General features: G+C 39.7%; 1 protein-coding gene across 6 annotated transcripts in view; it reads left to right on the forward strand.

Moving 5' to 3' along the window:
* epb41l5 (erythrocyte membrane protein band 4.1 like 5) overlaps positions 1 to 24783 on the forward strand; it is a 151282-nt gene that overhangs the window by 78573 nt on the left and 47926 nt on the right. For all 6 annotated transcript variants that reach the window (XM_060929323.1, XM_060929326.1, XM_060929325.1 and 3 more), the window contains exons 17-18: positions 15908 to 16062; positions 23735 to 23826. In XM_060929323.1, coding sequence (XP_060785306.1) covers positions 15908 to 16062; positions 23735 to 23826 — 247 coding nt within the window. The remainder of the gene's footprint in view (positions 1 to 15907; positions 16063 to 23734; positions 23827 to 24783) is intronic.

Below are 24783 nucleotides of genomic sequence, written 5' to 3' on the forward strand. Positions count from 1 at the left end.
ATTTTTATCCCCCGCTGGCCGAAAGGCCCGAAGGGGGATTATGTCATGGTGATGTCTGTCTGTCTGTCCCTGGAAGGGTGCTCACCTTCTGAAATCAACTCCTCTTAGTTTTTGGAGGAATTTCATGAAACTTGACAGGATTCTTTGTTATATGTCGGTAATACGCATATTGCAATTCCGTTCAATTCAGTCACATTTTACCAGAGTTATAGCCGAGTTGCCAGCGGGGGATATTGTGCGCTCAGAGCACTCTTGTTAAGTCATGATGGACTCCAATACCGGTTTCAGTATTCAGATAGCCTTGCACATCCCGAGTCCCAAACCACATTCTGTTGTACTAAATAGACTGTCCATACACCATTGGTGACAGTACTATGAACTCGTACCATTTCTTGCACGTTAAGCAGTTTGGGATGCAGCCAGGACTTCTCTCTGAATGCGTGCTTGGAGGCGCAAGACTAATATGTGCAGTGGAGAACTGATTACAACCCATTCTTCCATAAATAAGTTGCAGTGTTCGTAGTTTTCTACTAAACAGGCCACAGTTCCATAATCTTACTTCCAGCAGCTTTAAATATTTTAGATAAGACACTGAACACCAAGACATGTACATGTGTCTGCATGCAACTCTTTAGTGCACTATACTGGGGGGAAATCTTGGCCTAATGGTTAGAGGAGCAGCTTTGAGACCAAAAGGTCACCAGTTCAATTCCCTGGACCAACAGGAATGGCTGAAGTGCCCTTAAGCAAGGCACCTAACCCCCAACTGTTCCCCAGGCTGCTTTGGGTATGTTGTACGTCTCTCTGGATAAGAGCGTCTGCTGAATGCCATTAATGTAATATATGGCCAAAAGTTTGTGCACACCTGACCATCTCACATGCACACTTGTGCTTTTTGAGCATCTCATTCCAGATTTATTGCCCATTGCTGTTCTAATGACCTCCACTCTTCTGGGAAGGCTTTCCACTAGAATTTGGGGTGTGGCTGTGGGGATCTCCCCATCCTAGAATCAGCTCTGTGAAGGACACTTGGGCTCTTTCACTCCACTCTTTGGCAAACTGTAGCCCTGTTTACACAGAGATTCCATAATATTGGCGTAAAGAAGGCACCTTGATATTCCGGCTTACCACTTCTGATTTACAGTGAACTAAATAAAGGTGGCAGAAGCCGCGCCAGTGTACGTTTTTACATTTGCGAGCTGGCGTTCCACAACTGAAGGCGTTCCACAACTGAAGGCGTGACCTGTCTCAAAGGAGCGTTGGCGTCAAGGGTGATGTATCTACGCCTCGGAAACATGAATACCCCAAGCGTACCAGCGCTGCTTTAAAAACGATGGCGGGTGAACTGAGTGGTGAGGTGCTTTTGTTAGCGACGCACATTTTATACTACTCTTCAAACACCAGCAAAGTTGCTGAACATCATATGCAACATGTGAATTATTGAACAGAAGCGGTTACGTTTAATGGAAGTAATAACGTGAATATATTTGACATGTTTGCATCCTTTAGAGCACAGAATTATTTTGTGGAGAAAGTGACGAGAAGTAGGAAGCGATTTGAAGCAGAAAGGCACACGCACCTTAGACCTTGAGGCACTTGAGTTTGCGCTGGTCTCAGAAAGAAGAATGTCAAGGTCAAAAACGTCACCCCCTGTCCTGCCGTGACACCCGTCCCTTTTATACAGATGTCGGTTCTGGCTCTGTTACTACCAACGACTATTTACACGTTCAAACGTTTTATCCAGAACTTGAGGTGGACTAAAGGTGCAGGAATCCTGTCTTGAACAGACTGTGTAAAAGGGGCTAGTGTCTCTCTGGATCTCGCTTTGTCTTGGGCAAAGGACATCGTCATGCTAGAGCAGGTTTGGGCCTCTGTTTCAGTGAAGGGGAAATCGTAAAACTACAGCAGACAGAAATCCTGTTCAGCTACAGTGGTGCTTGAAAGTTTGTGAACCCTTTTATAATTTTCTATATTTCTGCATAAATATGACCTAAAACGTCATCAGATTTTCACACAAGTCCTAAAAGTAGATAAAGAGAACCCAGTTAAACAAATGAGACAAAAATATTATACTTGGTCATTTATTTATTGAGGAAAATGATCCAATATTACATATCTGTGAGTGGCAAAAGTATGTGAACCTTTGCTTTCAGTATCTGGTGTGACCCCCTTGTGCAGCAATAACTGCAACTAAACGTTTGCGATAACTGTTGATCAGTCCTGCACACCGGCTTGGAGGAATTTTAGCCCGTTCCTCCGTACAGAACAGCTTCAACTCTGGGATGTTGGTGGGTTTCCTCACATGAACTGCTTGCTTCAGGTTCTTCCACAACATTTCCATTGGATTAAGGTCAGGACTTTGACTTGGCCATTCCAAAACATTAACTTTATTCTTCTTTAACCATTCTTTGGGAGAACGACTTGTGTGCTTAGGGTCGCTGTCTTGCTGCATGACCCACCTTCTCTTGAGATTCAGTTCATGGACAGATGTCCTGACATTTTCCTTTAGAATTTGCTGGTATAATTCAGAATTCATTGTTCCATCAATGATGGCAAGCCGTCCTGGCCCAGATGCAGCAAAACAGGCCCAAACCATGATGCTACCACCACCACCATGTTTCACAGATGAGATAAGGTTCTTATGCTGGAATGCAGTGTTTTCCTTTCTCCAAACATAATGCTTCTCATTTAAACCAAAAAGTTCTATTTTGGTCTCATCCATCCACAAAACGTATTTCCAACAGCCTTCTGGCTTGTCCACGTGATCTTTAGCAAACTGCAGATGAGCAGCAATGTTCTTTTTGGAGAGCAGTGGCTTTCTCCTTGCAACCTTGCCATGCACACCATTGTTGTTCAGTGTTCTCCTGATGGTGGACTCATGAACATTAACATTAGCCAATGTGAGAGAGGCCTTCAGTTGCTTAGACGTTACCCTGGGGTCCTCTGTGACCTCGCTGACTATTACACACCTTGCTCTTGGAGTGATCTTTGTTGACTCCTGGGGAGGGTAACAATGGTCTTGAATTTCCTCCATTTGTACACAATCTGTCTGACTGTGGATTGGTGGAGTCCAAACTCTTTAGAGATGGTTTTGTAACCTTTTCCAGCCTGATGAGCATCAACAACGCTTTTTCTGAGGTCCTCAGAAATCTCCTTTGTTTGTGCCATGATACACTTCCACAAACATGTGTTGTGAAGATCAGACTTTGATAGATCCCTGTTCTTTAAATAAAACAGGGTGCCCACTCACACCTGATTGTTATTCCATTGATTGAAAACACCTGACTCTAATTTCACCTTCAAATTAACTGCTAATCCGAGAGGTTCACATACTTTTGCCACTCACAGATATGTAATATTGGATCATTTTCCTCAATAAATAAATGACCAAGTATAATATTTTTGTCTCATTTGTTTAACTGGGTTCTCTTTATCTACTTTTAGGACTTCTGTGAAAATCTGATGATGTTTTCAGTGATATTTATGCAGAAATATCGAAAATTCTAAAGGGTTCACAAACTTTCAAGCACCACTGTATGTGCTTCCAACTTTATGGCAACAGTTCGGGGAAGCGGAACATATGGATTTCATGGTAGTGTTCACATAGTTTTAGCCATACAGTGTATTGGATCTCTCTTACCCATCATCAGGGCTGGGATGTATAGAATTTGGTTGATCTAGTGATTATTTTATCCTGTAATGCGCTGTTTAATGTATATTCAAACACCATTAAGGACTTGGGCTCAGCACTGTGAGGTGTCTATTAAAACAGTGTTTCTCAACCACTGGGCTGCGAAGCGCCATCTAGTGGGCTGCGAAATTTTTTCAAGTTTGAAGCCAAATACTAAATAGTTCAGGATGTCATAGTGTCCCAAATCCGGTAGCTGGTTTACCGAAGACTTTTCAAGTGGACTAAATACATTTTATGGGTAAATTAAGAACAAGCCTTTATTTTGTCACATTTAACCCACGCATGTTCTCACACACAGAGAGAATGCAGCGGGTTGAATAAATAAATACATTTGTGGGTAAATTCTATGGATCTGTGATGCCTGCTAGAAGACAAGAGCAGGGAGGATTGAGAATCGAGTGGCTGTGGTTTGTTTACACCGGATACTAAAACTTGTAGCGTCCTAACAAAGTTCTCAAAGATGCGGACAAAAAGCCCAGAAACTCCTATGTACCCGGGCAAAAACGATACAGGATTTATCTTGTGTCCTGATCCCCAGATCTTTAACCCAGACACATGTAAAAAGTTGCACTCCTCCATGCTCTTCCAGGTTTTCATCTGTGTCCCCGTGTAGAACGATGTCTGCAGCACGAGGGAGTTTGAGATGTCGGGGAGCTCAACGGATGGATAATTTTCCAACTCCTAATGAACGAATGAATAACTTAAGTTGATCAGCAGAGCTGGCGGGGTCGAGCATGTACAGATACAAATAATTACACATGCAAAAGACTAAAAATAAACACAATCCTTAAAACTTAAAATCTGTTGATTATCTTCACATTGTTAATTAATAGTATGCATAACTATTGTCTTTTGTATTTAGTTCCGGCTACAATAGGATCTAAATTTATTCTATTAATGTCAAATTTAGTGAGTAAATTTTTCTTGCATCAGAAAAATCCTTCTTTGTTAGCGTGGAAGGATCTAATCCCACCGAGTGGTTTCTATATCCACTTCTTGATATTTTAATAACTTGCTTGTTTTCTGAACACAAAAATGGCAATAAGTTCTTGTGTTAATGGACCAGACTCCACTTTTGGATCATTAATCCCTTTTGACTGAGAATACAATACAATAAATACAATATCTACAATTAAAAACAGGGGTTTTTATTGCATTTATTTAATTCCTGGGCTCCCATCTGTAACAGCGAGTGATGCTGCATTCCATTAATACACTTTACAATAGATTATTAGATTCTAATAAAATAGATGAGCCAAAATAATTGGGATATTTTTTTAATGGGTCCCGACTCATTACAATGCGAACAGGTGGGCCTTAAAGTAGAAAAGGCCGAGAATCCCTGTATTAAAAGACGTTCTCAATACAGCGTCACGTGACTTCCAAACTCTATTATATCCTTTTTGTTCATTTCACAATTCATTCAGCTCTCGCATGGTTTGTGACGAGCAGTTTGTAGCTCTAGCCGGGTCAGCGAAGAGACTTTTTCATGAAAATATGCAGTAAAGGGCAGTTAGTGTTGAGATACTCCCTGTCTGTGCTAACATTTCCCTCTCGTAATCTCAGGATATGACCTCCTGTTTCTGTAACACGAATGCACTGTTAACATTCATCAATCATGCATGCTCAACTAAACTTCATAATTCCTGTAAGTAAATAGTGTTCAGATTTTTTTAAATGATTTTTTTTAACTCTAAAATGTCTCATTTTGGTCATTTTTGTATTTCTGTCTCCTCTGTTTTTGTTTAAAAAAAAAAAAAAAACTTTTTCACGTTCTCTTGACCTCTTTTGGCCAGAAGTGTTGAGTCCAAATTACGACTTTAGCTGCCTGTGCATTATTGACACTGAAAACATGTTCAGCAAGGCAGCACTTATTTGAAACGGAGTATGTATTAAATTGTGCTGAGATGGATTAACTCATTTTCCCTGATGATTCTCAGGATGAGGAAAACGGTCCGCTCAGTGTTTTGCTTCTTATTCTGGCAACACGGAGGCTGTTCATTTCATTAGATCATTCAGCCATGTCCTCCAGCTCTTCTTCAGAACATTAGTTTTATCTCCCGCAGGCCAAAAAAATGGCCAGTGCTCCCAGCGTTAATGCAGCAGTAGATCTGTGGAGTGCCAAAAGGCGCCTCGAAACACAACCATTCGCCACAGATAAGCACGTAAATATTAAAGGCATAGCTAAATGCCAGCTCCTAACCAACGCCAGTCACCAATTATTTTTAAAGTGCCCTTGCTTTAAGTCTTTTCAGATTCCTCCTGCTGTGTTATCTATCCTTACTCCTGCTTTCTGCAAACACTCCCTCGACTCTTCAACATTCCAACCTTCTCCCTTTACCTCCTCTAAATTCCTCCCACTCAGGCCACCAGCATGACGGCTTGGCTCTGACCCATCTGCACAGGAACCCGCCTCTTCCCTGCCCGTCCCTGCGTCACTCTGAAACTCTGTGTGTGTGTGTGTGCACGTTGGGATGAAGGATCTGCTGTTTTGAAAGAACCTACTTGAGCTCGAGTACTTCCTGATTGAGCCGAACGCAGAAACCGGGTGTCCACCCTTCCTTCAGCCTCGGACTGAAACTAGCCAGAGCAGCTGATTTCCAGGAGCCGGCTACAGAGTCCTGCTCATTCTCATCAACACACCTTGCTGTTACAGGAGACAACTGGTTTCTTTACGCAAAAAATGTGTTAGTATACTTAGGGAGCACTTTATCTTGCCTTAAGTGTTTAAAGAAAGATTTGAAGCTTTTAGTTTAAAAAAAACATTTTTACGTTTCAGCTTGTCTGTCTGTGTAGAATTGGAGTAATATAAACACAGTAAGTGATATTTTTGGTTTTAGATAGCTTTTGATTTGGTCCTGTATGTAGCTTTTTATTTTATTTTAACTCTGACCACTTGCTATTCTACTTGTCCAGAAAGCATTTTAATAACCAGCAATAAAAAGCTGTTTCTTCAGGATTTGGGTACACATTTTGTTTCCTTGGGGGGGGCAACTTAATTGAACCTTGGGTTAAGTGAATGAAAGAAAAAGACCGTAGTGTCTGGCAACTCTGTGTATAGTTCGAATCCAGACGATCCAAGAACCATCCATGGTCGGGAGTCGAAGAGAGCAAAATGGCGCTATCTGGGTAAGAGGGATGACGTACTCACTTTTTTTTTTTTTTTTTTTTTTTTTTTTTTGTGAATCGTGTGCATCTGTGAGCTTGTATACAGTACTAGTGAAAAATTTGGACACCTGCTCATCATAGTTTTTTTTGTGTTGTAGAGCAATATTGAAGACGTCAAAACTATGAAAGAACATTTGGAACATAAATATGTTGTTTACCAGCTGGGAGGTCCGTATCATGAAATACCGTGACCGAGGTCTTGAAAGTACTGAGCGAGGCCCTCTGGGCCGAGGTCAGTATTCAAGGCTGAGGTGACGGTATTTCATGATACGGACCGACCTTAAGCTGGTAAATAATATATTTATTTTTTTCTTTACCAAATTCTAACAGAAAACGAGAGCGCCCGAAAGGGAAAACCGAGTCGCCATTTTGAATTCTCATTCATGGCTGTAATGCAAATGGCTTCCTCCTCGGTATACAAGTGCACTTCCATGGCAGGAAAAACACTACATTTTGCCGCCTATGTAGTTCCCTATTTATACAAATAGGAGTCATTCAGGATTCAGCCATGTTTTTGCTCGGTGTTGGCAAATTACAGGTTTTTAGCTTTCTCCTGAAATGTTTTCTTTTATTTCTTCTTCCTCAGGGTAGTAAAACTCGCGTTTGCTGTGAACACTGTCGTTATCGCTATTCATGCTGTAAAATTAATGCTATTCTCCTGAGAAATGCTGGCAAAAATTTATAAGATTTTTGATAATCTTATAAATAAATCTTATAAAAAAAAGATAAATGTCGACAAAAAATGCTACCATGTTTGTTGTGAACAAGCGAGTCACCAGAGGTCCATAACCAGGGTCCGTACTGCAGGATACAGACCTGCTCGCCAGCCAATCAGAGCGCAGGATTTGGACCATGAAAAAAATTTATATATTATTTACCAGCTGGGAGGTCCGTATCGTGATATACCATGACCGAGGTCTTAAATACTGACCGAGGCCTCTGGGCCGAGGTCAGTATTTTCAAGACCTCAGTCACAGTATTTCACGATACGGATCAACCTTAAGCTGGTAAATAATGTATTTTTTTCTTTACCAAATTCTAACAGAAAACGAGAGCGCCCGAAAGGGAAACCATATTTAGAACAAACCTGCTACACAGCTTTCTCCTGAAATGTTTTCTTTTATTTCGTCTTCCTCAGGGTAGTAAAACTCGCTTTCGCTGTGAGCACTGTCGTTATCGATATCCATGCTGTAAAATTAATGCTATTATACTGAGAAATGCGAAAATAAATGTTGACAAAAAATTCCTACTATGTTTGTTGTGAACGAGCGAGCCGCTAAAGGTCTGTAACCGGGGTCCGGATCGTAGGATTCCGGACAGCTTGCGAGCCAATCAGAGCGCATGGAAACCGGACTGGGAAGAAAATAAATGGAATTGTGTGGTAAACCAAAAAAAAAAAAAAAGTTAAATAACGTTTCATATTTTAGATTCTTCAAAGCATCCTTGATGCTTTGCACACTATTGGCATTATCTTAATCAGCTTCATGAGGTCATCACCTGGAATGCTTTTCAGTTAATAGGTGTGCCTCGTCAAAATTAGCGCAATTCCTTGCTGCCTTAATGTATTTGAGATTGAACAGTAAATAATAAAAATACAGTAAATAGCCCTTTTCCACAACTGTCGTAATCCTTTGTTACGTAGCCAGATCCTCCCCAGAGTACCAAGTTATATCCAGGTCTCAGACGCTCCAGAACAAAGGGATACAAAGCTAACCTACCTATCAAAGTCTAGGGATTTTTAAGCTAATGGTTAGCTAGGACCTGGATAAAACTTTCTCCGTGGTGTCTGCGTTAAACATGGACCTGTATCTATATCAGTGATGTTTCGTGATGTTTGCCACTAAAGTTAGGAAGGCCACAGGAGAGCAGCTTACCGCAAACGTGCTCTGGGCCAGCCCAATCCTCGCTCCGATAAGCAGCCAGCCACGGCTCCGGCAGTTCTCACAGTTCAAGTTTTATTTGTATAGACGATGATGATCCCAAACAAAAAGGTCCAAGACAAACCAAAGTCCTCAGGAGCTGCTTCCAGACACATGCAGTCAGCTAGGGAAAAACCTCTCATCGAAGAGAAGGCCGCCAGGTACGATCACCCGTTTCCTTTTTGAAAGGGCGCGTCACACACACCCACTAATCAGCTGATGCTCTCGCATCTTTCCCTGACCGACAGGCTTCCTAACACCATATAATGTCAAGAACTGCTCAATTAAATGAAGAGAAATGAAAGAACGTCGTTACTTGAAGACAATGTCAGTTCATGTCTTAATTAGCAAAAATAAAGATAAAAGAAACATTGAAATTTAAAGCCGTGTCCAAACTTTTGACTGGTACTGTATGTGGAAGAGGGCAGATAGCACTTTCCTCGGAGTGTGATGCTGCCCTCTGATGCAGCAGTTTGAAAATATCCGATTGACCAAATTAGGAAGAAAATGAATGGGTGGGGGGCAGAAACATTTTAAATCTGGCTTTCCTGCTTTGATTTACTCCAAGCACAGTGCTGCAGGTAGGAACTGAACTGGAATGCCTTGTGTTGTATCAGGCTGAAGAGGAGGCTTCTGTAATTCTGTTAACGACGTGTTTGTGTGAGCGGTCTTTAATTTTAATTGAGCCAAGACGGGCGGGCGGGTGGGTGGGTGGTCAGTCAGTTCTGCACTTCCATTAGATAACCATGGTGTTTTGGATTTTTCTGTCTGAGACGTGAACGACATCATGGTTTTTATTGAGTGAGTGTGGTGCTATGTAATGTGTCTCTTATCAAGAACCAGTCTTTGTCTGATTTTGTTCTTGGACAGCCTTATGTAATAGAATTGAAAAGGTTTTATGTAATCTTGCTTCAGAGCACTGTTTGTAGTGTTTACTGACCAAATGAAACAGATTTGGATTGCAAATCATGGCTCCAGGAGAATGAATACATCCACTACTGCTCGGATGATAACTTATATATACACTACCGTTCAAAAGTTTGGGGTCACCCAGACAATTTTGTGTTTTCCATGAAAAGTCACACTTTTATTCACCACCATAAGTTGTAAAATGAATCGAAAATATAGTCAAGACATTTTTCTGGCCATTTTGAGCATTTAATTGACCCCACAAATGTGATGCTCCAGAAACTCAATCTGCTCAAAGGAAGGTCAGTTTTATAGCTTCTCTAAAGAGCTCAACTGTTTTCAGCTGTGCTAACATGATTGTACAAGGGTTTTCTAATCATCCATTAGCCTTCTGAGGCAATGAGCAAACACATTGTACCATTAGAACACTGGAGTGAGAGTTGCTGGAAATGGGCCTCTATACACCTATGGAGATATTGCACCAAAAACCAGACATTTGCAGCTAGAATAGTCATTTACCACATTAGCAATGTATAGAGTGGATTTCTGATTAGTTTAAAGTGATCTTCATTGAAAAGAACAGTGCTTTTCTTTCAAAAATAAGGACATTTCAAAGTGACCCCAAACTTTTGAACGGGGGTGTGTGTGTGTGTGTGTGTATATATATATATATATATATATATATATATATATATATATATATATATATATATATATATATATATATATATATATATATATAATGTGTGTATATATATATATGTGTATGTGTGTGTATATATAAAAATAAAATTTACCAGCTGGGAGGTCTGTATCGTGAAATACCGTGACCGAGGTCTTGAAAATAGAGGCCTCGGTCAGTATTTAAGGCCGAGGTCACGGTATTTCACGATACGGACCGACCTTAAGCTGGTAAATAATATATATTTTTTTCTTTACCAAATTCTAACAGAAAATGAGAGCACCTGAAAGGGAAACCATATTTAGAACAAACCTGCTACAAGACGTGAGCGAGGACGGCTCATACACCTCGCCATTTTTCTTTGTTGCGGACATGAAAAAGTTGCACAGCAAAATGTTTAGTTCTTCGCCAGGTATGTCTTCGACCTTTCGACCTTAATTTAGGTTTCGACAGAACTTTGCAAAAACATTGAGGTCGTAGGTCGTCTTTTTTGTTGTATTTTCTGCCCTTTGCTCCTCAGTAAACTGCTGGATTTGCTCGGCGTTAGCAACAGTTACAGGTTTTTAACTTGCTCCTGAAATGTTTTTTTTTTCGTCTTCCTCAGGGTAGTAAAACTCGCTTTCGCTGTGAACACTGTTATCGCTATCCATGCTGTAAAATTAATGCTATTCTCCTGAGAAATGCAGAAAAATAAACGTTGACAAAAAATTGCTACTATGTTTTTGTTGTGAACGAGCGAGTCGCCAAAGGTCCGTAACCGGGGTCCGGATCGTAGGATTCTGGACCGTTCACGAGCCGATCAGAGCGAATGATTTGGTGGAAACCGGACCGGGGGAAAAAAATTAAATAAAATAATGCTAGTAATATTAAGTCATTTATTTGATTGATTTTACTTTTTTGGTATTTATATTTATTTTTAAGCATTTGCTTTTCATGAGGAAGAAATGATAGAAGATTCATGTAATTATTTAACACACACGTATATAATTTTCTTAATTTACAAAAAGTGGGTGAACCTGAGCATTTTACGATGTCTAGAGGCCCATGCAGTTGTGTATTGGAAGCTTACTCCCCCGGACGCAACCTACAAACGGTGACAAATCCGGCCATGCACACGGAACTGATCAACACCCAAATCTTTTTACACGTGCAGGAAATGTCTGAAGCTTACACAGTAAGTTGGTTTTATGCTGGGGAGAACAGTAATGCTGAAAACTTGTGAGCGAAAAATAGTTTTGCTTGAGGTACGATTGCTGTAGGTCATGTAACTGAAATAAAATGGGCATCTTTCCTTATGGCTTTGTGGTCTTTTACACCAGAATAACACTCCAGTCCAATGCGAAAGGTGGAAGGATCAGTCTGGAGGCAGGATCTTCACAGTGGTTGAATTTTATTTACAGAAAGTTATTCAGATGATGAGATACAGGATGATACTCCTCCTCCTGCATTTGGAGTTCTGTTTCAGCCTCGTCACTCAACGCCCTTCCTGTCTAACTACGTTTAAAGCCTACCAAACATGGAACAAGTTTTTATGTCAGCGTATATGCGAACATGTTCAGAGAGGCTTGGATGATCACATGACAACGTGTAACACTTATCTATCCCTTTAAGTACATTCCATCCACTTATGTTATGGTGAGACGTGTTAGGTCAGAACACCCTGGTACAGAATACACTCAAATAATAAGAATCGGCATAAAGAGAATGAGACCAGTTTAAAGCGTTTTAAGAAAGTTTAAAGGAAAATTGAATAATTTCACAGCTTGCAACCAAAGATGTCTCGTTTGCTTTCAAGTCGCAAAAAAAGTATACAATCCCAAATCAGGAAAAGGTATAGATGGTATGAAAAATGTGAATTTTTTTTCAAGGCAGTGATTTTGTTAATATACATCAGTTCCTGCGTTTCAGACCTGTAACACATTCCAAGATGAGTGTTGCCAGGCAAAACAAACCTCGCCTGGTAGCACTCATGATGACTGTGAAGGAAGATATCGTGAAAAAAAACGATGGTGATCTTGATTTTGACCTTGTGTGTGAACATACTTGGCCAGTAAACATGGTTCTGATTCTCATTCGCATACCGTACTGCTCTCAGCCAATTAGAACACGTCTGAATGAATATGAAGGAAGATATCGTGAAAAAAAAAACGATTTTGGTGACCTTGACTGGATGACCCTCAAAACGTTGGAGGTTCTATTTGAGGCCGATGCCCATATATCGTGAAAGTTTCATGAAGATCGGTCCAGCCATTTTCCTGTAATATCATTAACAAAAAAAAAAAAAACACTGAAAACTATACTTTGCCCCTGGTGGACTCCGTCCTGGGTGAGGTTTAAAGTTAGGACAAGGCAATTTAGGGCTAGTAATGAGGTCAAACAGTTAAATAATGATGTGATTTGAAACCGGTGATGTCAACAGGTGATTGTAATCATGATTTGGTACAAAATCAGTATCCAGGAAAGGCCAAGCCTTTGAGGAGCAATATTTTATCAATTAGCAAATCTTTAAAAACAATATTCATCAAATCGAGATGGGAAGGGATTTGGATATTTCACTCTCTATGGTGCATAAGATCATTAAAACAATTCAAGGAATCTGGAGGAATTTCAGTGCGTAAAGGGCAAGGGCACAAGCCAAAGCTGAACACCCGTGATCTCCGATCCCTCTGACGGCACTGCATCAAGAATCATCATTCATTTATTGCTGATATAACCACATGGGCTCGGGATTAGTTTGGCAAATTGTTGTCGAGCACTACAATACAGAGTTGTATCCACAAATGCCAGTTAAAACTTTTTACTGTGCAAAAAGGAAGTCTTCTGTTAATTGTGTCGAGAAGAGCTGTCGACTTCTCTGGGCTTGGAGACATCGGAGATGGACCATCACACAGTGGAAATGTGTATTGTGCATGGATGCAAATGGCGCTCCTTTTGGCGGATGCCGCCTTTTTCACGGCTGTCTGGGGGACTTGTGTGAATCATGCAGATCTGATGAGGGTTTTTTTTTTTTAAAGGGGGGGGCCTTAGAGTGTCTGATTTATAATTTCTTCAAAGTAAATTCTGTATTAAAATTACTAAATAAGCAAATGCCGTTACAGTCCATGAAACATAGGAAGTATAAGTATGAAAAGAAAACAGTAAATCAGAAAGCTGCGCATGTAAAGCCAATTACGTAACTTGTATAACTTGCGTTGGACTGATGGAAATCCTTGCGCATGCAGTGAAGTGCAGCCAGCAGCAGATAATGGCGCGCAGCCAATTGGCTTTACATGCGCAGCTTTCTGATTTACTGTTTTCTTCTCATACCTCCTATGTTTCATGGACTGTAACGGCATTTGCTTATTTAGTAATTTTAATACAGAATTTACTTTGATGAAATTATAATCAGACACTCCAACCCCCCCCCCCCCCCCCCCCAAAAAAAAAAAACAAAACAAAAAACAACTCATCGGATCTGCACGATTCACACAAGTCCCCCAGACAGCTGTGAAAAAGGCGGCATCCGCCAAAAGGCACGCCGTTTGCATCCATGATTGTGGTCAGATGAATCGTTATTCCAGGGCTGCCCTTTTTTTTTTTTTTGGTGTAAGAAATGGACGCCGTGTGCTCTGGACCAAAGATGAAAAGAACCATCCCGACTGTTACCAGGAACAAGTCCAAAAGCCAGGGTCTGTCATGGTATGGGGTTGTGTCGGTGCCCTTGGCAAAGGTAACTTACACTTCTGTGATGGAGCATTAATGCAGAAAAGCACACTGAGATTTTGGAGCAACATATGCTGCCTTCAAGATGACATCTTTTCAAGGGAGATTTCAACAAGACAATGCAAAACCACATTCTGTATACATTACAAAGGCAGGGCTGTGGAAGGAGAGGGCGCCTGTCCCTCTGTCCCCAATAGAGAATGTGTGGAGAATTTTGAAATGAAAAATATGACATTGATGATCCCGTACTGTTGCGCACCTCAAGACCTGTTTACAGGAAGGATGGGACAAAATACCTACCTCCTGAAACGTTTCATCACTTGGTGTCTTCAGTCCCTAAACCCTTTTTTTTTTTTTTTTAAAGTGTTATGAGTAGGAATGGCAGTATTCCAAAGTGGCACATGCTTGACCATCGCAACTTTTTTTTTTTAAAGTGTTGCAAGAAATGTTTATTTTGGAAACTAGATAGAACTCGATGCCAACGGTGTTGATGGGGATGCCTCTGCCTGGTAGACTACACACCTTTATTAAGTTGTGATTTGGGGATGGACATTTGACCTCACAGTAATCTTGACCTGTGACCTTTTAACCTCAAAATCTAATCAGTTCATGTTTGTCCCAGAGCGCACAAATGGTGAAAGTTTGGTGAAATTCCTTTCATTAGCCTTGGAGATATCGTGTTCACAAGGTTTTCGGACAGACGTTTGACCTCTCTGTGACCTTGACCTTAGACCTTTTGATCTCAAAAGCTAATGATTTCTTCTTTGTCCCGAAGTGCACAAATGGTGAGAGTCTGGTGAAATTCCTTTCATTAGTCTTTGAGATATGGTGTTCACAAAGTTTGGGGATGGAGATTTGACCTCTCAGTAATCTTGACCTGTGACCTTTTAACCTCAAAATCTGATCAGTTCATGTTTGTCCCAAAGTGCACAAATGGTGAAAGTTTGGTGAAATTCCTTTCAATAGCCTTTGAGATATCGTGTTCACAAGGTTTCGGGACGCACGGACAGACGGACAACCCGAAATCATAATGCCTCCTGCACCTTAAGGTGGCGGAGGCATAAAAACTATCATGAGGTAAAACATCAAATAATGTGCTGTTGTAGTGCACTTAAAAGAATACAGGTCAAAGATGATTTACAAATCCTTGTTTTCAGTTTTAATTTCACTTTCAATGAGACGTCCCAACTTTTTCTGATTTGGGGTTGTACAATGAACTCGCCTTGGTGCAAAAGAAATAAATACGTTTTATCATCAATTGTTTTCAGCAAAACTCCATTTACTCCAGCTAGCTGTTAATAAGCTGTTTAATTTGTCTTGTTGGCAGAGCTTTTTGTGCTTTACCATTTTTATGTTCATCACCGTATCAGCAAGATTTATAAAATCTACATCCTAGGACTGTGATACTTTTTATAGTGGTATACCTCACAGCGTTATTGCATAACCATTTATATACTGTGTACATCACAGTTTGATGCAGCATGCATGCTGAGTATGGCAAGGCTGTGTCTAGCTGATGTTGCCAAGGTATGAACTGGTAACACTCAAATGCTTCAACCCCGAACAAACGCTTACACGCTGTTTCTTTTTTAAGGACAGTGCCTATAAGGCTAAATATGAATTGAAATGGATAGAAATGTTTTATTTGTGTTGTTGGCTCCTTGTCGAGCATCGGTCGCTGTATGGCCTTAGCTGTTTGAAAGCAGGCTGAGCTCAGTATGACGGATCATTGCTTTTTAAACAGGTAAGCTGGATCTGTTGCATGTGTCACAGTGAACCCTGAGCTACGTCAACATTAGACTGGTTCTCATATACCTTACTCACTCTCCTACCCAGCATGCCTGACGTAGTCGACCTGCTGGAGACCTGTGTGGACGACCTCATCCGGACACCTGTTCCCATGGCAACGGCAGGCTCGTCTGAAGAAGTGGGACCTCGTGTTGCTTTGTCCACCCCCAGCGCAGTCACTGAGAACCTGTCTTCTCTCACTGGTGAGACGCGTGCGTGCACACACACAAAATTTATTTATATATATATATATATATATATATATATATATATATATATATATATATATATATATATTATATTATATGCTGGCTTTGAGTGGTCTATCTCCATTCAACTAGCATGATACTGAATGAGTCAAAGACGAGTGCTAGCTGAATGGAACGTATCTGATAGACCACCAAAAAAGCTAGCTTTTTTTAAAAATTATTATTATTATTATTATACCTACACACACGCTTCATATCAGCATTCTTGAAGGTCAGTGTGAGCTTACCTGTGACTAGACAGACCTTCTAGCTGGTGTAGTGTTGGCGAAGGCCAATGCTAGCACAGTCAAGCTGAATAAAAATATTTTCCCTTTGTAATTTACTTGGTTACTTTTAAAACCAACACTGACAACTACACACAACTGAGCGACCTGGCAGCCAAAATTCTCTCAAAATCTTCCGCTTTTAACGACGCAAACCTGGCTGCCATGTTTGTTTTTACAAACTGTCAGTCACTCGCTAGTGCAGAAGTTTTACCTCTCCAACGCGTCTCTTTTCCAGTTTTTTGATGTCCATTTGTATGTTTTTCTCTTGTAAATATACATGAAGAATATATAATGAGGTTTTGTTCAACACGTCTTTTGGTTTCAGTTTTCAGTTGATTTATTTGGTGCTTAAGCCTAGCACTGGATTAGCCTCGTCTTCTCTCTCTCCCGGCCAACAAACGACTGCGCATGCGCGACAGAGGTTTTGTCATTGGATCTTTGCATGAGCCCCGAACTGTGACGTCGTGTTGTCTTGACAATGTGCAAGATTATAACAATATTGCACGCTCGTTCCCCATTGGGGAGAGCGGCGGAATACATGGAGGATAAGCGATATTATAATAATAATAATAATAATAATAATAATATTGCATGCCATCAATAAACCCACTAGAAGGGAACAGAATACATGTTATTTACCAGCTGGGAGGTCCGTATTGTGAAATACCATGACCGAGGTCTTGAAAGTACTGAGCGAGGCCCTCTGGGCCAAGGTCAGTATTCAAGGCCGAGGTCACAGTATTTCACCATACTGACCGACCTTAAGCTTGTAAATAATATATTTTCTCTTTACCAAATTCTAACAGAAAACGAGAGCGCCCGAAAGGGAAAACCGAGCCAAGCCGCCATTTTGAATCCTCATTCACGGCTGTAATGCAAATGGCTTCCTCCTCGGTATACAAGTGCACTTCCATGGCAGGGAAAAAAAAAAAAAAACTACATTTTGCCGCCTATGTAGTCCCCTATTTATACAAAATTGAGTCATTCAGGATTCAGCCATGTTTTTGCTTGGAGTTAGCAATAGTTGCAGGTTTTTAGCTTTCTCCTGAACTGTTTTCTTTTATTTCTTCTTCCTCAGGGTAGTAAAACTCGCTTTTGCTGTGAACACTCTTGTTAACACTATCCATGCTGTAAAATGTAATGCTATTCTCCTGAGAAATGCGAAAATAAATGTTGACAAAAATTGTTACGATATTTGTTGTTGTGAACAAGCGAGTCGCCAGAGGTCCGTAACCGGGGTCCGTATTGTAGGATACGGACCCGCTCGCCAGCCAATCACAGCGCTGGATTTGATGGAAACCGGACCGCGAAAAAAATAAATGGTTTTTATTCCATGGAAAAAGTGGCCTGTAATTATTATTATTATTATTATTATTATTATTATTATATACTGCCATGAGTGTTTTACTGGGAAATGCGCTACTCGTATTTTTCATACGAGCTACATCTGGGACATGGAGAACCAAAACCATGACCTAAATCTCTGTCACTCATGAGGAAATCAAGGAGTTTTTTTGGATAAATTTGGGCACTTTTTGTTTGTGAATGTATCTATATAATAAAAAGGAAATGGCACGTTGGATTCAAGATATGAAGTTTATCTTCTCGCATTAAATATTTTAAATATACATATATCGTGTTAAATATACATTCACCACTCGAAGAAAAACTTAATCTTCACATGATCGTGCAATATCCTCATATATATACTACCGTTCAAAAGTTTGGGGTCACCCAGACAATTTTGTGTTTTCCATGAAAAGTCACACTTTTATTTACCACCATAAGTTGTAAAATGAATGGAAAGACATTTTTCTGGCCATTTTGAGCATTTAATCGACCCCACAAATGTGATGCTCCAGAAACTCAATCTGCTCAAAGGAAGGTCAGTTTTATAGCTTCTCTAAAGAGCTCAACTGTTTTCAGCTGTGCTAACATGATTGTACAAGGGTTTTCTAATCATCCATTAGCCTTCTGAGGCAATGAGCAAACACATTGTACCATTAGAACACTGGAGTGAGAGTTGCTGGAAATGGGCCTCTATACACCTATGGAGATATTGCACCAAAAACCAGACATTTGCAGCTAGAATAGTCATTTACCACATTAGCAATGTATAGAGTGCATTTCTGATTAGTTTAAAGTGATCTTCATTGAAAAGAACAGTGCTTTTCTTTCAAAAATAAGAACATTTCAAAGTGACCCCAAACTTTTGAACGGTAGTGTATAGCTTGCATACATCTACAGTGGAGACAGTGGAGCGCCGTTATAATACAGTTCACTATGATACAAAAACCGTTGTAACACGATCAGCTCACGGCTCCCAAAATTTAACTTTTTGCAGCTGCATTCGAGAACTCAACAGTCTCAGACTCTGAAGAGGAGTTACTTGAAAACGCGTTAAGGTTTGAATGCAGTGATGCTTCGGCGGCGAACGTTATGTATCTACGAAACGTGCTTCATTTTGTCCGGCTACAGGCCCTCACGAAATTTGAACAGACAAAAGTTCCAGACTTCAGTAAAACCAAGCACTAAATTGTACTACATTATGCACTTTGCCTGAACTGTGCTTGTCGCACCATAATCATTTGTTCTATTTTTTGAACACTTCTCGTTTACTTGTTACATGCAGTTAATTATTACACGATTGTCCATATTCTTCTCACTGCTGTTGTAATTTTATAATGACTTGTAATTAACTCGGCGGTGCGACTGCGCTGTATGGAATTGTGCTTACAGTTACAGAGCAGACCAAACCTTGTATTTTTTTTTTTAAAACCTTGCAATGCAAGCATAGGCTGTCGCTAAAGAGAAAAACGATTATCAAGAATAAATTTACTCTAATATACGCATATACATGTCAATAAAATTAATTTAAATAACATCCATTGCTCTAATCTGGGACGGGTGCATGTAATCGGTCTTTGAGGCGCGTGCTGCTCAGAGCGGGGGGACACGAGAGTGAGAGTTCGAAGACGGATGCACGGGGATGTGACGGGCAGCAAAATATTTTATTACATATTTGTTACATTGACAGTCAACAATTTAAAAAATAAAAAAAAAAAGAGAGTTATTGGCATGGTAAAAACGATCATAGTTCTTGCGATTTCTTCATTGGATATTTTCAGGGGACTGGTTTATCTAAAAAATAAAACTCATGGAATGTTTACTACTCGACCCATGCCAGATATTTACAACAGTTATTCCACTCCGTCTCATCGTACATGGCTTATAGCCGACTCGGTGCTCCGCGCCTCGTCAACTATCAGCTCGTACAACTCAATTTCATGGAATAACTGTTTTATTCTATCCACATTCGCTAAATTCTGAGAAACTGAACTTTTTTTTTTGACAGTTTGATAAATAACTTTATGCAAAATGTCTGAGAAAATAATTTCCACTTGGAATGTAAACAAACTGACGAAATGACAGTAGCAAGATGTGAAAAATGCTATAATAATTCTTGGAAAATAAAAAAAAAATACATTCTTACCATCAAATTCCATATTTTGTTGCTTGGTAGTTTTTTGGGGTTTTGTTTTTGAGTAGTTTTTATTTTGTCCTCATTTGGTTCAGTGATGCGCTCCGCCATTTTGTTTCTCTCTACTCACAGTATATGAGCTGATAGCCTAGCAGTAGAGTAGCCAATCAGAGTGTGCAATTGCTCATATCCAGTGATAGAATAAAGTTCGTGTGTGTGTTTTTTTTTTTTTTTTTTTAAAAGGTCTGTCTCAGAAACTGCTCTCTCATTTGGGACATTTATGGTCAAAAAATACATTTTCTAATTGTACTATTTTTATTTTATTTTTTTGCATTTACCTAATACTCAATGTTTCTTTTGTCATGTTTAATAAGAATAAAGATAGCATCTTGCTTTATCTGGCCTCCACTGTGGAAAATTTTTTTTGATTACCATTCAAATGCTTTTGTAAAATTGATTTACATATAAAATAACTACATCATGAAGAATTAAAGCCCTCCTTCACAGATGAGTGAAAATGTTGAATAAATTTCCTCTTTTTGATTGCTTGGGTTAAAAATGCCAAGTTATGATGACTGAATTGATTATTCACTTACATATGAATAATATGATACATTTTGGGTATTTGATATGGCGAAATAGGACACAATGGAAAAATCAAGAACACCGGAAAGATGAGAATAACGGCGCTGGTAAAAGAACAGCGACTGTACCGGCTGAAGGTCGCGCGGGTCTCTGCTGCGGCGCGAGAGGAACGGGACATCACTATCGCACCGGACGGAGCGCGGGGCGGGGCAAAATGACTGGCCGTAGATTCTATCAAAAGTTCGATCTAAATTGACCATGGTTGCAAAATATTGGCCAAAAATACGCAAACACTACAAAATATGAAAGTAAGATGAAAAAGAAACATTCTATTGCCTTATACTGCAAGACTACAACAAAATAAAACTGTCAAAACTCCCCTTTTCAGTGATAACGTCCGAACAGATCACCCGCGTAACAGAAAGACCGCAAATGGAAGCACGATCAACTTCTAACTGTTGGAGTGGAAAATTCTATTCTACACATGCAAATTGTTAATGCGTGTCCTTCCCCGCACACAAATAACACGCTACGGTAAAAAATAGACCACAACTCATTTTATAGCTCAGAAATTCATACAAGACCAGCTACCATTGTAACATTCTGTAAGAAATGTATTCTATAAATAACTTTTCAGCTTTCGTTTTAAAAAACAAAATCGCAGATTTATAACTAAATTTTTATATGGCATAGTGATTTTAAGTTCCTACTTTTGGTGAGGTCGTGACCTCGACCCTGAGGCTTTCCGTTTAGATCAAAACACATGATCGTATTGGTTTTGGGTTTGCGGAAAATGGAGTTACAACGGTGATCAAATATTTTGCATGATGTTTTATTACGGTTATGATTATTCTGTGAGTGCACCAATCCTTAGGTGTATAAAGTTACAACTTAAAATACAATTAATGATAACTGTCGACTTTTCAGTGGACTACAACCTTTTTAAGGGAATGCGATGTAGTCAACCATTTATCATGTCCCAGATCAAGCTGTCATTTTTCCACAAATTTGCAGAATTTTTGCCAAATTCTGAAGAGTATTCACATCAAAGATTTAGTTTTATCTGTATTATTTCTTTCATCATTTTATTTCAAATTTAAACCAACATCACCATTCAAAACCGTATAGTTTATTGACTGAGAGTGTATATTTAGTGGGGTACCCCCACAGTACCCAGTTTCTGAGACAGACCTGTATATATTAAAAAAAAAAATATATATATATATATATATATATATATATATATATATATATATATATATATATATATATATATAGTGGTTTTTTTTCAAAAAATTTGATATTTCACAATCTAATAATTTTGCCAAATTCTCGTTCAATTGGCCTCAAATTTTAAGTGTGTGTGAAAACAAACAGGTCAAAATTTTATGTTTTCATGTTTTTTGTTTTTATCATTTTAGGTATAGAAATACCACTCACTGGAAAAGAAAAGGCATTTTGTGTGTTAGAGTACGCTCAAACACAGTCCAGGGATGGGAATTTTCCGCGGATCTGCGGAATTCCGCGGATTTTTATCAACCCAGGGGTAATTTTTGTGAATCGTCTAAATCCGAGGAGAAAATATTTAGGGGGGGTTAGGTATGTGTTGACCCGGTCAACCATCGGGAACAAGGCTCTGTTTACATCGGCAGTTCAGAACGTACACTGTATTTGATTGGCCGTTGAGAGAGAAATATCGCGATTTGACCAATGGTAAACGAGCATAGATAGGAAAGGCCAAAATGTCACATGTAAGCTTCGTTCTGATTGGTTCTTTGCATTTCGCTTTCTTACTCATTCAACATGGCGCTCCACGAGGCCGGAGATTGAGGATGTAACAGCGAATAAGAGCTTCAAAATGGTGAAAATTATCACAAAAGAAAACGAATCGCTTATTCAGATTAGCTGCTAAAAGGAAAAAAAACATCTCCGCAATGAAGCATTCCTAGAAAAAGAACAAGTACTTTGTAAATATGTTGAAAACTTAGAGTAGTGTTGCTAGTTATATGTGATTGTGACTTTGGGAGCTGAGAGAACTGTTCAACAGGGAAATTGTGTTTCTGTTGAGACAAGTTCACTGCAAAAGAGGTAACTGCATTCTTTAATAAAGTAACTGAAACATTTACAGGATTATGTCAAGTATTCTGTCTGTGTTTAATTTATATTCATCATTCCTTTCATTCTAGCATGAAGTTAAAAATTCTTTTTAGCTGAGCATTATTGAGACTATTTTTGTTTATTAGTGTCCAAAACTCAAGCTTCTTTGGACTGAAAATATTATTCAACTGAGCAATCTGAGACCATTTCTAGTGGTCTAAAATATATAAAACTCATTAGCTTCCGGGGGCCTTCGACCCCCTGGACCCCCGACCAGGCTCCGCCCTGGACCTGGCTGGGGGCCGATGGCCCCCAGACCCCCGATTAAATTTTCAGCTGAAAATACAATTTCTCATTCTCATCCCTGACAGTCGAACAAATCGAAAATTTGTGAAATCGTTCATGGAATCCATATACCTTTTTGAATTTCTCATTCAGATTTTGAGGAATAAATCTTATATTGCTCAACATTAAGGCGGTTCAGTTTCATTTGCCTAGACTATGTAATTTTGGGGATATTTACATCTCAAATAATATCAAATTTTTTGAAACACCCTGTGTGTGTGTGTGTGTGTGTGTGTGTGTGTGTAATAAATAAATTTATCTAATGTATTTATTTAAGATGTGTATGTATGCATGCATGTTTTTAAATCTGTTTATTAGTCTTAGGTTATTTGGATTGTCTTCCATACACGAGTGCATCACGACAGGCTCATTAATATGAAGATCTGAAAATTTGACAGCTCTGTGGTATAACAAATTTAAAAAAAACAAACAAACTGTGGTTATATTTGTATTATATTCAGTATATTGTGGACATGCATATTATTAGATTGTATTACTGTAACTATTTTTGAGAATAAAAAAAAAAAACCCTACCCAGAACTGAGTGAAAGGACACTTTGTGCTCTTGTATTACTGACTTAATGACAGGCAGCCCATATATTTAAGAGCAAGCAAATAGAAGTGAGGATGTGTTTGTTTTATGCTTCAAGTCCCAAATATAACATGTCCGTATAACCAATGTTGGACACAGAGGTAAGAGAGGGTTTTCTCCCACTCGCATTTACCTTCGTGCTGTCTCTGTTCATCCGGTAAGCAGGTGAATGTTGTGTGCAGTATATTAAATTTAAGTGTATGTGGTCGATGTTGAGTATCGAATGTCCTTTTCATTTAGACGCTGCAGCTCGATTAAAGCAGCTGGAGATCGAGAGCACACCGACCTCTACTCCTGCTCGCTCTAACGTCAATGTCAACACGAACAACCAGGTTAGTTTGAGTTACAATTCAGGCTGATTTGATGTCGTGTCCACATTTCAGTCTTCCATGACGTTGACCCTTTACATAAAATAGTAATGTGAAAATGAATTCCTCCAGCGTTCAGTGCCGTTTCTTCTCGTTGCTCCTGCACTCGGCTGCTAAAGTGTAGCTGAATGTGGCTCGTGTGCTGCAGCAGACAGTCGGCCAACACTTCAAGTCAGCGGTAGGCGAGCAGGATCACATCATTCTGGAGTCATGCCAGAGTCGGTCGTTAATAGGCTCCGATGCTGAAACTATTCTTTGCTCAGCAGTTCCAGTGGTCTATAGATTAGGTCGAGCTAGTTCATCCTACAGTCAGGGTGATTTAAGTCGGTGCACTGTTTTATATCGTGTGTGTCAAACTGATGACTTACTGCAAATATAGATGTGTAGAACAAGCATTTTTAGTGACTTTAAGAAATGGTGCCATCCATCCATTATCTATACTGCTTATCTGTCAGGGTCACAGGGTGAGCTGGAGCCAATCCCAGCTGGGGGGGGGGGTTACACGCTAGGCAGGTCAGCAATCTATCACAGGGCTAACACAGAGACGAACAACTATTCACACGCACATTCACATGGGCAATTTAGAGCAGCCAGTTGACCTCATCCACATGTTTTTGGACTGTAGGAGGAAACCAGAGCACCCGAAGAAAACATGCAAACTCCACGCAGAAAGGCCCCAGTCAGTCACAAGGATCGAACCCAGAACCTCCTTGCTGTGAGGCGGCTCCTGTGGAACCAATACCCCGTAATATTTTAGTGATACACCCTGGAAGTGAAATTTATGTACTTGGGATTTTTGCACAAAATGCCCAAACGTTTCAGGATCCAGATGTGCAACCCTGAAAGAGATGCATCCCAGAATACTTAATTCACAGGATTGACTTGGAGGCATTTAGCAGACGCTCTTACTGTATCTAGAGT

This window comes from Neoarius graeffei, chromosome 9 (assembly GCF_027579695.1).
Source record: "Neoarius graeffei isolate fNeoGra1 chromosome 9, fNeoGra1.pri, whole genome shotgun sequence".
NCBI lineage: Eukaryota > Metazoa > Chordata > Actinopteri > Siluriformes > Ariidae > Neoarius > Neoarius graeffei.